The 16,626-nt window shown below is 37.5% G+C and overlaps 1 protein-coding gene and 1 long non-coding RNA gene across 2 annotated transcripts in view; one reads left to right on the forward strand and one right to left on the reverse strand.

Moving 5' to 3' along the window:
• The window catches only part of WDR35 (WD repeat domain 35), a 58,253-nt gene that overhangs the window by 4,787 nt on the left and 36,840 nt on the right, over positions 1 to 16,626 (forward strand). Inside the window, exons 5-10 of the mRNA XM_072770982.1 lie at positions 910 to 1,038; positions 4,196 to 4,329; positions 5,585 to 5,750; positions 5,888 to 6,033; positions 10,352 to 10,477; positions 13,572 to 13,757. Coding sequence (XP_072627083.1) covers positions 910 to 1,038; positions 4,196 to 4,329; positions 5,585 to 5,750; positions 5,888 to 6,033; positions 10,352 to 10,477; positions 13,572 to 13,757 — 887 coding nt within the window. The remainder of the gene's footprint in view (positions 1 to 909; positions 1,039 to 4,195; positions 4,330 to 5,584; positions 5,751 to 5,887; positions 6,034 to 10,351; positions 10,478 to 13,571; positions 13,758 to 16,626) is intronic.
• Positions 1 to 16,626, reverse strand: part of LOC140601682 (uncharacterized) — a 59,889-nt gene that overhangs the window by 2,871 nt on the left and 40,392 nt on the right. The gene's annotated exons all lie outside the window — the stretch shown is intronic.

The raw sequence follows: 16,626 nt of genomic DNA on the forward strand, positions 1-16,626 counted from the left end.
AATTAGAAGGCTACCTTAGTTCCTGTGTGTTGTTTTGAAAATATTCAGGGTATACCATTTAAAAATTCTTAACTAAAAAAATGTGCTGTGGTACATGAATTTATGTTTTTCAAAGTTTATGTATGTGTGTATGTCTGTGCAGGGAGTAGAATGTGAGAACACAGAAGATGAGGCTAAACTGTGTTTTTTTCCAAGGTGGGTCTTCTCTGAGCCTCAGTCCTAAAAATGCCCTCCTTGACTAGTTATTCCAAATTATGAGATAATTTGCTTGGCTGTAGGCCAGAATTCCTGATACCAAAATGTTGTCAAAAACAAAACAAAATAGCGTTGTGATTTGCTTCACATTTGGTTACACCTTGAGACCTCTCACTCCAGCCTTGTGTACAAGAATGTTTTTGTTATTCAGCATTAGTGATGTAAAATCACTAAGTGATTTGAACTGTTGAAACTTTTTTCAAGCAGGCTTAGAGTTTTTAACCTAATGTACATGTATTTATTAATATGCTTATAATTAAATCACCGGAGAATTTCTGCATACATATGAAATTACCAAGGTTATTTTGTTTTTTCTTTGATTAGTCTCTGAAGTTTTAGGCTTTAAGAAAAATCAGTGTTTTTGGCCTGTCAAAAGCAAATAAAGTTTTATTTTTTAATGGATGTAAAGGAAGAAAGAAAGAAAAGATGGGCATTTATTGTGTTTCCTGAGATAATCTTTGAAGCAGTTGTTGGTCAAGGCCTCAGCTTATTTTTTATTTTGTTTTTGCTGGATTTGAAGGTTTTATAGTTTAATGTCTCAGGCTGTAGAACATTTTGCAGTTACTTATTCCACAGTATATTTTATGGAATGTTTTCAACTCTTATGTGAAAGTTTTGACTTGTATTTTTTTTTTTTTTAATTTGTGCAAATAGGCTCTTGGTACGAGGAGATGATCAATAATAGAAATAAATCAGTGGTTCGAAGTATGAGCTGGAATGCTGATGGACAGAAGATATGCATTGTATATGAAGATGGGGCTGTGATAGTTGGTTCAGTGGATGGTAATGCTTTGTTGCACACAATACTAAGATCAAGATTTGGTTGGCATTTTTGTCTTTAGAGGTTTAATTCTATGTTGGCTTTTTGACAGAAAAAGAAACATAAAAAAGAGAAAACAGTTGATATACAATTTGACATTCAGGGAACGTTTATTTATTTATTTATTTTTTATGTATCTTTTTAAGTAAACCCTCCACCCAATATGGGGCTCTAACTTAAAATCCTGTGATCAAGAGTCACATGCTCTATGGACTGACCAGCCGGGTGCCCCTAAGAAACATTTATTTTTAAGTATACTCATGTAAACAGTCTATTTTTTTTTTTTTTATGTAAACAGTCTATTAAAAAAAATTTCCTACAGTAGCACTGAAAAAAAAAAAGTGAATTTTTCAGGATTAAAAAAATAAAAAAAAATTTTCAGGATTATTTTAAATGTGTCTGCCTAGTTATTTATTTTTATACTTGTTAGACTATTATAAATATGTAGATCTTAATTTCAAAAAGTATATAGGAATATAACAATCTGGCTATTTAAAAAAATTGAACTGTTGCATATAACTGACATAACATTAGTTTTAGATGTACAACATAATAATTTGATATTTTTATATGTTGTGAAATTATCCATCTGGTCATCTTTTAATAGAGCTGAGCATGTTATTGTGACTTGTGTTTTATAGCTTTAAAATCTATGTTTTTCAAATCTGAGTTCATAGAAAGCAATGGGGCTTCTGAGAGTCTGTATCTTCATTTTAATGTGAAACCCTATAGAGAAGTAATTTATTTCAAAATGATTTTCATTTTTCTTTTTGTTTTTTTCTAGTATAACTTCATTTATTCCACAAATATTCTGAGAGCTTACAAAATCACAGCTATAGTTCTAGGCACTAGATATGACAAAAAATATTTCAGATCTAGAGCAGGAGAGATGGATAAGTAACCAAGGAATTACTGTGCCTTGTGATGAGTGCTGAGACAGGAGAAATACAGCAATATGTAGTAGAAGTATCTAACCCAGGCTTGGAGGGATCAGTGAAGACATCCTGGAGGAATTGATATCTGCTGAGGCACTAGCTAACAGGACGGTTGGTTTGTAAAATGTCCTAGACCTAACAAGTAGCATTTGAGGAGGTCCACAGGGTTTGAACTTTAGCCATATGTAGGGTATTGAAAACAATTTTGAGAGTCAGTATAACATAACACCAAAAGGAGAAGAGTTTTATGTGATGAAATTAGAGACATTAACGGAAGCCAGAATGTGAGTTATACAAGGAGTTTGGACTTAACTTTATGGGCATTGAGGAGCAAATGAAAGCTTTTAAGAATGGGAGCAATGCGATCACATTTATTCTTTGGAAGCATCTCTGTGACTGTAATATGAAGACTGAAGGGAGCAAGAAAAATAGGGGGCCGGGTGTACCAGTTAGGGAATTATTCTGGTAATTCAGGTGAGAGGTGATGTTGGGTGGTAGCTGAACCAGGATAATGACAAAGAGGATGGAAGTAAGTGGGCATATGCTAGAGATACTTAGGAGGTAGAATAAATAGGACCTCGTTATTGATCAGTTTGGGGATGATGGGATGGGATTGTCTAGAGTAATAGTAATAGATTTTTAGCTTTGACAACTGGATGGATGGTGATACCATTGAAATAAGGGATGTGGGAGAAAGACTGATTGTGAGGGAAGATTTTGTTTTTGGGCATGTTGATTTTGTCATGCTGTAGGACAGCCAAGTAAAATATGTCTAGACCATAGTTAGATATATACATCTGTGGCTCAGAAATATCTGGGCTGGAGTCATAGTTTTGGGAATTACCAGCATTTAGCTGGTAATTTAAATCATTGTAGTAGATGAAAATCTGTGGGCCACCTGTGGAATCAGAACTTGCAACATTTAATAGAAGAGAATTCCATAAAGGATAGTAAAGTACAAGTGTTGGAGATAAAGGAGTAAACAGACTCACAGAAACCAAGGAAGAAGGAAGAGGTGGTTAAAAAAAAAGAAAGCCTGCAGTGTACCTAGCAACAGGCCATTAGGGACCTCATGAAGGCCATGTCTGTGGATCTGTGGGGGCGGAAGCCAGATTGGGCAGGGCTGTGGGTTGAGGGGGAAGATGGGGAAGTGGTGACTGCAGGTGTGAACTCTTTCAGGAAGCTTGTCCGGGAGAGGAATGGTGGAAAAGGGTAGTAGTTAGAGAGGAACTTGGGGTTGAGGGAGATGTTCTTTGTTTTGTTTTGTTTGTTTTTATTTGAGGTGATAGTTTTGAAGAAGGATAGATCTGAGTATATTTAAATACCTGTAAGAAAGGGCCTGGGAAGAAGAGTTTAAAGAGAAAGAAAATGTGAATAATCAGTAGAGGGAGATCTTTGCACATCAATGAAGGGCTTAGACCAGAAAGTAGGTAGACAGGTTCTCCCTAGATGGGTGTCTGGTTGGGGATATACCTCTTTCCTTTGTACTAGGACCCAAAGAAAGGGTCAATGTGGATTTGGTTTTGTCCTGAATGTTTGAAAGTGGGAATGAAGGATTTTTCTTTTCTTTTCTTTTCTTTTCTTTTCTTTTCTTTTCTTTTCTTTTCTTTTCTTTTCTTTTCTTTTCTTTTCTTTTCTTTCTTTTCTTTTCTTTCCTTTCTTTCTTTTTTTTTTTTTGATTTTATTTATTTATTCACGAGAAACATGGAGAGAGAGAGAGAGAGAGGGGCAGGACATAGACAGAGGGAGAAACACGTTCCCTGCAGAGAGCCTGATGTGAGACTTTATTCCAAGACCCCAGGATCACAACGTGAGCAAAGACATGAGCTACAGGCAGACACTCAACTACTGAGCCACCCAGGCATTCCTAGGGATTGCTTTTTTTGAAAGCTTTTATTTTCTTTCCAAAGTCGAAGGTGAATTCATCTGCTAATTGGAATTAAGGTCCAAGATTAGAATTTTGAAGAGAAGGCAGAAAGTTGGAAGCAGCTTCTATTTAAAATGTTTAATAGGCTGTCTGGCACATAGTAGTTGCTCAGTAAATATTTATTGACTGCATTATTGAACAAACACATAGTGCTGTGAAGAATGTGAGAGCTCTTTAGGGAAATATTTTTAGGGGAATTACTGGAGAATCATGACTTGAATTTTTAATGAAATAATTATGTTTTGTGTTTTATTTTAGGGAATCGCATTTGGGGAAAAGACTTGAAAGGTATACAGTTATGCCATGTAGCATGGTCTGCAGATAGTAAAATCCTACTTTTTGGAATGGCAAATGGAGAAATACATATTTATGATAATCAGGGGAATTTTATAGTAAGTTTATATACTTTCATATATTCATTAGTTTTAGTTACACAATTTTATGATGGTTTTATATATCATTCATATATGTATACACATTTATTATGATAGTTTGTTATCAAGAAAGTCTTCAATTTAGTTTTTTTTCCCATTTAGATTTTTTTAATTAAAAAAAAAAAAAGAGTTGCTTCAAGGTAAATGAATGCTTTTAGTTCTGAATTCCTGGTAACTGGGAAGGACAAGAGTCCAGTGTATTGAAGCTGAGGGATAATGAGTTGGATGAGGTATAGTTTATTCTTTCTGTCTTCTAATAGCAGAAGCCAAAGTTTACATGAGATACCATGATATATATTTAAAGGTATTATTTATTCATGAGAGACAGAGAGAGAGAGAGAGAGAGAGAGAGAGAGAGGCAGAGACATAGGCAGAGGGAGAGGCAGGCTCCATGCAGGGAGCCCAATGTGGTACTTGATCCTGAGATTCCAGGATCACGCCCTGAGCCAAAGGCAGATGCTCAACTGCTGAGCCACCCAGATGTCCTGATATATGTATTTTTTCCAATGAGATTTTTATAACAAGCTATTCAAAGGTTGTTTGGAAAAAGAGAATGGAAGACTTAAACAGTAAGGAACAAAAATCAGGTCCATAGAAGAGGCTCAGCTGGCATGATCTCAAGGAAAACTCTACCTTTGTGAGATTCAGCTACATTTGATCTCTGATCTTACTTATGGGGCAGTTTTGTGTGTCGTGAGGGTGAGGACATTACATGAATCTACTTTTTGGTAGAGATGATAATAGCCAGCTTTCCCATGACACTTTGCTATTTTGTAGGTACTTTCATATGCCTCTTGTCACTTAGTCTCATAAATTCTCTGAGATTTTTTTTTTTTAAGATTTATTTATTTATTCATGAGAGACACACACAGAGAGAGAAACAGAGACATAGGCAGAGGGAGAAGCAGGATCCATGCAGGGAGCCCGATGTGGGACTCGATCCCCAGGACTCCAGCATCATGCCCTGAGCCGGAAGGCAGATACTTAACCACTGAGCCACCCAGGCATCCCATCTGAGATTTTTTTAATTCTCATTTTGCAAAAGGGGAAAACTGAAGTTTGAAGTGGTTTGTCCGTGGATTGGTAAACCAGTAAGTGATGGGCCTGACATTTGAAACCAGATTCTTAAATCCTGTCTTCAGTGTTCTTTCTATAATACTCTATGTTACTCTGTTTTAAAATATGAAATATTAACCTAACTGATTCTCTTTAGATGAAAATGAAACTGAATTGCTTGGTGAATGTCACTGGAGCAATCAGTATTGCTGGAATTCATTGGTACCACGGCACAGAAGGTTATGTGGAGCCAGATTGCCCCTGCCTTGCTATTTGTTTTGACAATGGGAGGTGCCAAATCATGAGACATGAGAATGACCAAAGTATGTAATTTTTCTTTCTCTTTTTTTAGGGTAGAGAACTTACAAAATATCTTTCAATTGTTCTGAAGATTATAAAATTCTGTAGGCTAATTATTTTGCCATAGCTAATCTCACTTTTTTTTTTCTTTTTTGACTAGATCCTGTTTTAATTGACACTGGCATGTATGTGGTGAGTATCCAGTGGAACCACATTGGCAGCGTGTTAGCTGTGGCAGGCTCCCAGAAGGTTGTCACTCAGGATAAAGATGTAAACACTGTGCAGTTTTACACTCCATTTGGTGAGGTAAATGTCTTTTTTCTTTTCTGTGCAGTAAGGTAGGGGAAGAAAGAATGGAGGAAGAGGTGTAAACTTGTCACATTTTTGAAAAGGGACATTTTTTTAAAAAATTTTTATTTATTTATGATGGTCACACAGAGAGAGAGAGAGAGAAAGAGAGAAAGAGGCAGAGACACAGGCAGAGGGAGAAGCAGGCTCCATGCACCGGGAACCCGACATGGGATTCGATCCCGGGTCTCCAGGATCGCGCCCTGGGCCAAAGGCAGGCGCCAAACCGCTGCGCCACCCAGGGATCCCGAAAAGGGACATTTTGGGTAAAAATGTTGGAATATTAGGAATCTTGTCTTTGAGTAATATCCTCACTTGTAAGTCTTGATAGTTGTATTTTATCACGGAATTTAGTTTGTACTCTGTGCATTTAGAAAATGAGCTGTTTCACCTAAGAAATCACTGTGCAGGAGTTATTTTCTCTGTGATCTGAATGTGCATCTCTTTTTCCCAGCTGGTTTTCTTTTTTTTTTTTTTTTTTTTCAGAAAGGGAACACAAATAACTTTTAACAATTTTATTTGTTTGGTTTTCTTTTTTTTTAAAGATTTTATTTATTTATTCATGAGAGACACAGAGAGAGAGAGAGGCAGAGACACAGGCAGAGGGAGAAGCAGGCTTCATGCAGGGAACCTGACGCGGGACTTGATCCTGGGTCTCCAGGATCAGGCCCTGGGCTGAAGGCAGCGCTAAACTGCTGAGCGCCCCCAGCCTGCCCCCAGCTGATTTTCAAGTTGGTTTTAATGGAATTTAGTTTCAGCTTAATATTTTGGATTTTATTGTGATATATTAAATGTACATAGATATTAAACACAACATATCTGTCTCTCCCTCCTTAAGACTTCTTTTTTTTTTTTAAAAGACTTTATTTATTTATTTGAGAGAGAGAGGGAGGGAAAGGGAGAGAGGAGAGAGCAAGGAGGGAGAGGGGCAGACGGAGAGGAATGGAATTCCAAGCCGACTTCCTTGAGCTCGGAGCCTGATGTGGGACTTGATCCCAAGATACATAAGATCATGACTTGAGCTGAAATCACCAGTTGGACACTTAACCAGCTGAGCCACCCAGGCACCCCTCCCTCCTTCAGACTTCTAATAGTTTTAATTTGTTGAAGAATAACCAACTATTTTAAGAAAGTCTACCTTAATAACTAATCTTAGGTGATGCTATGTTAAAATACAAGCATTGTTTTAATAAATGCATGTGTTATCCTTCTCAGTAGTATTATTAATATTTTAAGATTTTGTTCATTTATTTGAGAGTGTGGCCTCTGCAGAAGGGGAGAGGTGAAAGGGAAGGGAGAGGGACAAGCAGACTCCTTGCTGACTGCAGAGCCCAGTCCTGGGCTCTCTCTTAGGAACCTGAGATCATGACCCGAGTAGAAACCAAGTCAGTTGATTAACCTGCTGAGCCACCCAGGCACCTCTAAGGAATTTAGTTTTTAAGGAGAATTTTATTGAAGTAGTAGTGGAAAATATCCAATAGGAGAATTAATATATTGTGAATTTTAAAGAATTTAGAAAGTGAGAACTTATTAGTAACTAAACTTGATAACTTTTTACCAATTTTATTTTCTGTCTCTAGACTCTATTTGGTCCCTGTTGTTTTTTTACAAATTCATCACAGACTTGAATAATATGTGTTTTTGCTACAGAAAAGCCTTACCCGGTTGTTTTAATATTTTAAAATACATTTTAGTAATTTCTCTGATGGAAAGAAATAGTATCAGCTTGTGCTTTTGAATCAGTATCTCAGAATACCCAGTTGAATGTGATGTAGAGAACAGATTGTACGTGCTAGTTAATGATATTTCTGATAGATGTTAAAAGCCAAGGAAGGGCAGTCCGGGTGGCTCAGTGGTTTAGTGCCACCTTCAGACCAGGGCGTGATCCTGGAGACCCAGGATCGAGTCCCATGTTGGGCTCCCTGCATGGAGCCTGCTTCTCCCTCTGCCTGTGTCTCTGCCCCTCTCCCTCTCTGTGTCTCTCATGAATAAATAAATCTTTAAAAAAAAAAAGAAGCCAAGTAAAAACAGAAATACAGTTCTCAAGGTTCCTAACTATTAAGAATCCAAATTTGTTCTTAATTCATGTTCTTTATTGGTAATTTTTGTCAACCACTGGCTTATTTATTATATTATTTTATCTGCTTATTTTTCTTAGTTCAACCTTCTTTAAGTAGAAAAACATGGATTCTAAGGCCTCCTTGTTTTATCTTGCAAAACAGTGTTATGTGTTAAATTGAAAACTGTAAGTTGGTTTGGTTGTGATTGAAGGTATCTAGCATAGTTCCTCAATGTATAATTAGTTGCTGAGTATTTTTTTGAATGAGTGAGTATATGGGGGACTTATTTTGGATTTATGTTATTAAGATCAGGAAGGTAACTTGGAAGGACATTATCTAAAATTTAAACCTAAGGGAACCTCAGGGAAGCATTTATTTTTGATTCAGAAGGCTTGAGTCTTCTGGCTCTTACCCTGTAGTCTTAGCCAGGGAAGGGGATAACAGAACATGCGTTTGTAGTCAAGTTGGCCTGGTTTTGGCTTTGAATTCTATTTCCTCAGTGTTGTCTCACTAGGAGAACTTATTTCACCCCTGAGACTCAGTTTACTTATGTTCTGAAATAAAGGTAACACCTCATGGCACTATTATAAAAATTACAGGAGATAACAATGAGGAAATGCCTAATCCAGTGCTTAGTGAGTGAATGCTTAACTACAACGTGGGTTTTCTCTCGTTGCTGCTGCCATCACCTGGCTGGCTTGCAGAGTTGGGAGATGGCCTTATTCTTCTAGGGTGGGCCCTTGATACCAGGAGTGCTGCTTGTGAGAGCCTGTCTTCTCCCTTTGATTTCATACAGGCAACAGGACAGATAGAATGGACCCTCCTAGGTTAAAACATTTTTAACCCCTCATCAGTTTCTCTGGCAACATGGAGTTTAATACATTAAATCTGACTTTCGAGTGTATCTGCTTAAGAACAAGGGACACCCCAGAACAATTTGTTAAACTTCTTTGGTCTGTCCCAAAAGCATAGATTTGCAATATTTTCTTTTTATGGCCACATTAAAATGTCTTTGTATTAACTTATTCATTTGTTAATTTAGCCATAAAATGGGCTATATTGAATTGAAAAGTGTAAGTTGGTTTGGTATGGTTGTAATTAAAAGTATGTAGCATGTCTTCATATATAAAGACATTAGCTTGAATGCAGGATACATTTATTTACTTAGTAGATATTTACTGAGTACCTGTTTGCCAAGCAGTCCATGAAGGGATAGGGACATAAATGTGAATATGATGAAGTTAGAGCTCTCAGGTAGCTCACTCTCTGAATTCTTTGGACCCATAGAAGGAGGGAGAAGGCAGGAAACAATATTAAGGTTGTGTCTTGGAGGATGGAGACCAGGATGCAGGAGGTAGAGTAAGGCCAGAGAGGCATGGGGAGAGGGAAGGAAGATCTCAAGCAGAAGAGATATATTATCTGGGCCAAAGGTTTAGAGGCACAGTAACATTTTCATGAGGGAGGATGCAGGATTATGGCTAAATAGTAAGTACTGAGGTAAAGAGTATAGTTTTGGGCCACATGGCAAGAGGCATTGTATACCCTGCTAAAGGTATGGGAAGAGGCTGGGAATGAGAAAAGAGATGAAAGGTAAAAATTGCAGTTAGACCATTACCATAGTTCATTCAGGAAAGGAGGCAGAGGCAGTGGAGGGTAGATGGGAGTGAAAGCAGTAAGCCTTCGTGACCAGTTGGCTGCAGGGGTTGAAAGAGAGGCCAGACTAAAGATTGCATTTATTCTACCACAATGCTTCATTCATTCCAAGAGGCACAATTTTTTTTAAAGATTTTATTTTTAAGTAATCTCTACACCCAACATGGGGCTCAAATTCACAACCACTGACTGAGCCAGCCACGTGCTCCCAAGACACAGAATTTTTTACAACTCAAAATTGGGATGAATCCTGTAATCAAAGTTAACCTATTTTAATTAACAATGTGTCTTATTCTTTCCTGAGTTGTACATAAAGATGCATATTTAGATCTCAGGCTTCTTAGATTTGATGAAATTAGATACTGAATTCTTTCACTTTTGTTCGTAAATTTCTCCTATAATGTATGTTTTTCATTATAAAAATTCAAGGAAAATAATTTTAAAGTGAGTAGTAACCTTTCACAAAATAATTTTTATACCACCTCTGATCTCTATGAAGTGATTGGCAATGTTTATTTTATTTAATTGTGATTCTTTAGGCTAAGTATAATTATTTTTTTCAGCATTTGGGTACTTTGAAAGTTCCTGGAAAGCAAATGTCTGCACTGTCTTGGGAAGGAGGAGGACTGAAAATTGCACTAGCTGTTGATTCTTTTATATATTTTGCAAATATTCGGCCTGATTATAAGGTGAGTATTGTGAGCAATTGTTAAAAAAAAAAAGCTGTATTTACTAAATAATTTTGTTATCGCTCAAAGTATAATGTATATTTTCTGCCTGTATTCATAGCCACTTTATTTTAGAAATCAGATGAAAGGAGGTGTTTTTACTGTGAAGACTTGATTTTTTTAAAGATTTTATTTATTCATGAGAGAGACAGAGGGAGAAGAAGGCTCCCCTGGGGAGCCGGATGTGGGACTTGATCCCTGGACCTCAGGATTGTGCCCTGAGCTGAAGGCAGATGCTCAACCATTGAGCCACCCAGGCGTCCCAGTAGGAAGACTTTAGAACCAGAAAACTCAGGCTCAGCATACTCAAAAGAATAATTGAAAAGAGATTGATGTAGGGTTTATTACAAAGGTACAAGCAGGCCTAAGGGGTCCAGTAAGGGATGACAGTACAAGCATCCAATGATTGGCAACAGTGGGCAAGATAAAGAAGTATTGTTCTTGGAACCCACTAGAGCTGTGGCTATGCAAGAGAGATTATCCTGTGGGAGCACAGCCTCTGCCGGCTTGCTGAGTAGAAAGAGCTCTGGGGAAGAAATACTTCAGCCCATCTCTCTACCTGCTCTGGTGCCTTCTATTGGCCAGACCCAGTGGGAAACCAGAAGGCAAGGTAGGCCCACATGATGGAGTTCACAGAAGTTAGTCTTCAGGGAAGAGAGCAGGGTAAAGAAAGGCAGAGAATAGATCAAAAGGGGAAAATGAGAATAAGCAGCATAATACTAAGCAATATTTTATCTTAAATTTAACATTTGACCCAAAACAGGTTTGGAAGAATGAGATTAATTAATCTGGTAAACTACTAAGAATATTTGTTATGAAAAACTTACTTCATTTTTAAAAGGCAAAACACCTTGGAGAACTGTCTGATTTTAGGGGTAAGGTGGGAAAAATATATGATGAGCCTGGAGCCTCTGATAGTGCCAGAAAGTAAGGAAGTGCTCAAAACACAAAAGGATGGGGCTTACCTGGAAGAGTTCCTGAAGGCCAAAACTAGAACAATTTTTTTTTTAATCTTTTTTTTTATATTTTTATTTATTTATGACAGTCACACACACACAGAGAGAGAGAGAGAGAGAGAGGCAGAGACACAGGCAGAGGGAGAAGCAGGCTCCATGCACCGGGAGCCTGATGTGGGATTCTATCCCGGGTCTCCAGGATTGCGCCCCGGGCCAAAGGCAGGCGCCAAACTGCTGCGCCACCCAGGGATCCCAAACTAGAACAATTTGAGCAAGAATATAAATGATGTAGTATTGGATTGTAACTCACATTATAAAATAAATGCTCATGAGCAAAAACTGATCTAAAATAAACTAAATAAATGGGGGAGAAGAGACCAATATTCCTTACAGAAGTATTCGAATTACTTCAATACTACTACCCCAGCTGATACTCTGCTTCCCTCACTTGAATGGGAGTTGCATTTAGTGACTCACTTCTGAAGAGCAGAAAAGGGGAAAAAGAAAGTCACTTTATAGTGGAGAGACCTAGCAGATACCACCTTGTCCAGGTGATCAAGGCTGGCATCATCAGTGGTATCATACAGATATCATGTACCCCCTCATGCGGTGCATGAGAAGAGCGCTTCACTTCTGTGGTGGTCTCCCTGAAAACTGATAATCCTAATCTGAGCAGGAGAAAAACATCAGACAAATTGAAGGACATTCCACAAAATACCTAATCTGACCAGGGCTCCTTAAAACCATTTAGGTCATTAAAAATAAGGAAAGACTAAAAGTTATCACATTCCAGTGGAGTCTGAGGAGATATGACTACTAAATATAATGCATCCCAAATAGGATTCTGGGAGAGAAAAAAGACAATAGGGAAAAACTAATGAAATCCAAACACAGTGTGGAGTTTAGTTAATAAGACTGGATCAGTCCTGGTTTCTTAGTTGTGACAAATGTACCATGGTAGTGTAAGATGTTAATAATAGGGGAAAATGGGAGAGGAGTATAGGGAACTGTCTCTTATCTTCGTAACTTTTGTCTTTTTAAATTTTTTTTAGAGAGAGCACATGCAGAAGCAGGGATGTGGGGATACATAGGGAGAGGGGGAGAGAGAATCTTAAGCAGTCTCCATGCTCAGCGTGGAGCCCAACACGGGGCTCAATCTCACAACCCTGAGGTCACTACCTGAGCTGACATAGTCAGAGGCTTAACTGATTAAGCCACCTGGGCATCCCTGTCATTGGAACTTTGTATAAATCTAAAACTATTTTAAAGTAAAAATTTATTTTAGAAGGTACTCATAGTATAAAAGGAAATATGCCTTAGTTTTGAATAATAAACTCAGTCATGATAATATCAATTCCGAATATTGATTTATTCACAATTACATATGAATATATTGGGAGAGTTAGCCCCAGAGAAAAAAGTTCCATTAAGTTCTCTAAGTTCCACAATCAATACATATGTGATATGGAGGTAAATAACAAAATAGTCGAAGCTCAGAGTTGTTCATGGCTCTCCCTGGGAGGAAATTAGTCAGTGGGGTCTGCATTTTATATTTGTTTTAAATAAGCCATATAGAATTATTTAACTCTAAGCTATGTGCATGTGTTACTCTGGTGAAAACAAATGTAGAAAATGTGGATGGGAGAAAAAGCAAAGAATCTGTTTTTGAATTTTGGCTTGGGGGCCTAGGATTTAAACTTTCTAGGGACCAGTCATCCTGCTGTCCCCCATGCTGCTGTTAATGACTGACATTTTTACCACTGAAGCTTAAATCTCATAAATGAAAATAAGGAAAGTTAAACTAAATTGATCTTTGCAGTACATTCTTTGTTTGACAACTGTATTATTAATATTAGATTTTTTTGGTTATTTTAGTGAGAGAAGGTAGTAGGCTGAATGTTCAGTCCTATATTCTGTCTTGTATTGTCTTGTATAATGTTCTGTCTTATATTCCTGAAGAAGATATTTTGTCAGCACCCAAAAACCACATATTTATGGTATACAGTAAGATTTTTCTTTCCCCGTGTTAAATATTGTCTCTTTCTCTCTCTCTCCCTCTCTTCTTCCCTCCTGTTCTTTGCATCTTCCTTTCTTCCTAGTGGGGCTATTGTTCAAATACTGTAGTTTATGCTTATACCCGACCTGATCGTCCAGAGTATTGTGTTATCTTTTGGGATACAAAAAACAATGAGAAATATGTGAAATATGTGAAGAGTCTCCTTTCTATTACTACCTGTGGAGATTTCTGCATTTTGGCTACAAAAGCTGATGAAAATCATCCTCAGGTAGGTGTTCTTTATATGTTAAAGCTGAGATGGGTTAACTTTTACCTTCTCAAGCATAGCTTCTGTACAGGTAGGTACCACAGAGTATTGGGTCTACTGGCCATGCTTGTCTAGACCTCTGTTTTGGAAAATTATGTGACTCCATTGGTTCTTTATCCTGTACTTTTTTCTCCAATCAGCTAATCCATTAGCATTTCATATTGAGTGGCTGAATACAGTAGCTTTTTGCCTCTGAAATATATTTAAAATGTGATAATCCTTTGCTAAGTTAAAATTCTGCAGAAAAAATGAATATCCAGACATCTCAAGAAATTATGTAACGATAACCATTATAACACCTGGGGTAGCTTTGATGTGGAGAAATATACTTTTACTTGGAGTTACATTGCTTTAAAAATCAATGTCTCAGAGTAGAAAATAAATAATGTAAATAATACCTTTTAAAAAAGTATGGTAACAATTTAAATATTTGCAGAATCATAAATTTTTCAAAAAAGGCTTACCATTGTCCTTGGCCAGTTTATAAATTATTTTATCTTATTAAAAATAAAGAGTTTTTAGTTTAAGGTGGCCATCTGAACAGCCACCTTTGGCTCTGTTCTCTCCTAAAACTCACTAAAACAACAGTAAAGGTATTTAAAAAAAAAAAACTCATAAGCCCATAGGGACCAGAAAGGGAGAGGAAATGGCAGCATACTTTCAGAGGTTAAAGAGAAGGTGGATTAGTGGTAATTACCTTAGCAGACCTAAGAAAGCTGAATCCTAAGTCATCAATGGAGAAGGCAAAGAATTAACCAGTTTTTATCCCAGAATCCCAAAGAGACACAGGACTTAATGGTACCTGGTAGGAGAAAGAATCAAATGGAAAAACAATTTGGAAGTACCAGGGCTTATGCAAAAAGGAGAAAAAAAAAAAAAAAAGGCATGTAAAGAGTCCTATTTAGATAATCTGACTAATTCAAGAGAAAAGACCTCTTAAAGTTACTCCTGAGGAGTCCCCCTGGAAAGATCCCTGCCCTGTCACCTTACTATGAAGACCAGAGTCATGGGGCTCACCCATAAACAAATAGATTCCAAACAGCTTTTCAATGTCTTACTTTCTTTTTTTTTTTAAGATTATTTATTTATTTATTTATTTATTTATTTATTTATTTATTTATTTATTTATTTATTTATTTGATAGAGACAAGCAGGGGGAACAGCAAAGCGAGAAGGAAAAGCAGACTCCCTGCTGAATTGAGAGCACTATGTGGGGCTTGAGCCGAAGGCAGATACTTTAACCATCTAAGCCATCCAGGCACCCCTTAGTGTCATACTCTTAAATAGAAGCAGATAGGCAAAGATTGTCAGACATTTGAGAAAAGCATTTCGTTTAACAGACACAAAGAAATAAACACCAGGGGAAAAGAATTGGGAGGATGCAGAGACTAATGCAGGGAGAGGAATAATGCAGAAGAATCATTTCAAATTCTCTTTCTAGAATTATGAGATACTACATCCAAAAAAGAAGGAAGGGATGCTATAGAAAAGGAAGTTCAAAATGATAATTGGGAATTACAAAAATGATAACAGCAATGAAAAATTTGGTAGAGGAGTTAGAAGATAAAATGAAGGAAAAACTCCTGTAAAGTGGAACAAGAAGGCAAGGAAGTGGAAACAGGAGTGAACAGATAAAATCAGAGGCCCAGCCTTGGAAATTCAGTGAACAGGCAAAGTGAAGGAGAGTAATTCTGAAGAAAAAATTCAAGAAAATTTCCCTTGAGTTTCTAGATTGACAGTGCCTAGCTTAGTGAGTAAAAAATATGTCCACATCGAGGCATATCACTGTGAAATTTTAGAACACTAGGGATGAAAAGATCCTATAAGCTTTCCGAAAAACAGACTTCATAGAGTCATTCAACTTCTCAACAGCAATACTTCGGAGAATTGTTTTTGAAATTTTGAGGGACAGTGATTTCTCATGTTGAATTCCTTATCATAAGCCAACTATGAATTACAATGAAGGTAGGAGACAGATTTTGCTTCCGGCATGAAGGTTATGGACACGGTGGCGTCACTGGTGTAGGTCTCTGTGCTCATCAAGCTTGGCCACTACTCCGCCTGTTTCTCAGTGTCACCTATGGAGCCAGGCTCAAGTTACCTGAAGCCTCCGGCAGAAGAGGAAAGAAGAGCAGCTGAGGAGCAAAAGGAGCAGGACAAACAGCAATGGGTTGATAAGAGACACCTGGCCGAAGCCCAAGACGACAGCACACTAAAGTGAGCCTGCTTTTCTCTGGAACAGTGAGGATGAATAAAGCTTTCTGTGTTGTGTGAAGAAAATAAAATAAAATGAAGGCAGGAGAAAGGCATTTTTAGATGTACAAGGTCACCAAAAATTTACCTTCCAAGCTTTCTTATCTTAGATAGTTACTTCCGGATATGGCCAACCAAAATGAGGCCTGGGCCAAGAGAGAGGAAGAAACTGGATAACCCAACAACAGTGGTGAAGAGGGTACCAACTGACAGGGTGCGGCATGCCTCGGGCACCATCGGATGACAGTAGTCACATGGCTCCAAAGGAAACTCCAGATGATGTTAATAAAAGACTTAATGTGATTGAACCCTTGAGAGGAGACATACATACCTGGGAGGCAACTGGGAACTTGAGGCAGTAATGAATACAGAGGAACTAAGCAAAGGGAAAAAATAGACAATTACCAACCATAGGGAAAGCAAAATGCGCTTGAAAGGAGAGTAAATCGGGGTGTGCTTATAACTCAGCTTTGAATAGCTCTTACGTAGTTAAAATGATGTTTTTTTAATGAATTTTTTGATTACATGGATTATTTAATCGAAAAACCCTTTTATCTGGGGCATAATGACCATATTA

Source organism: Canis lupus, chromosome 12 (genome assembly GCF_048164855.1).
Source record: "Canis lupus baileyi chromosome 12, mCanLup2.hap1, whole genome shotgun sequence".
NCBI lineage: Eukaryota > Metazoa > Chordata > Mammalia > Carnivora > Canidae > Canis > Canis lupus.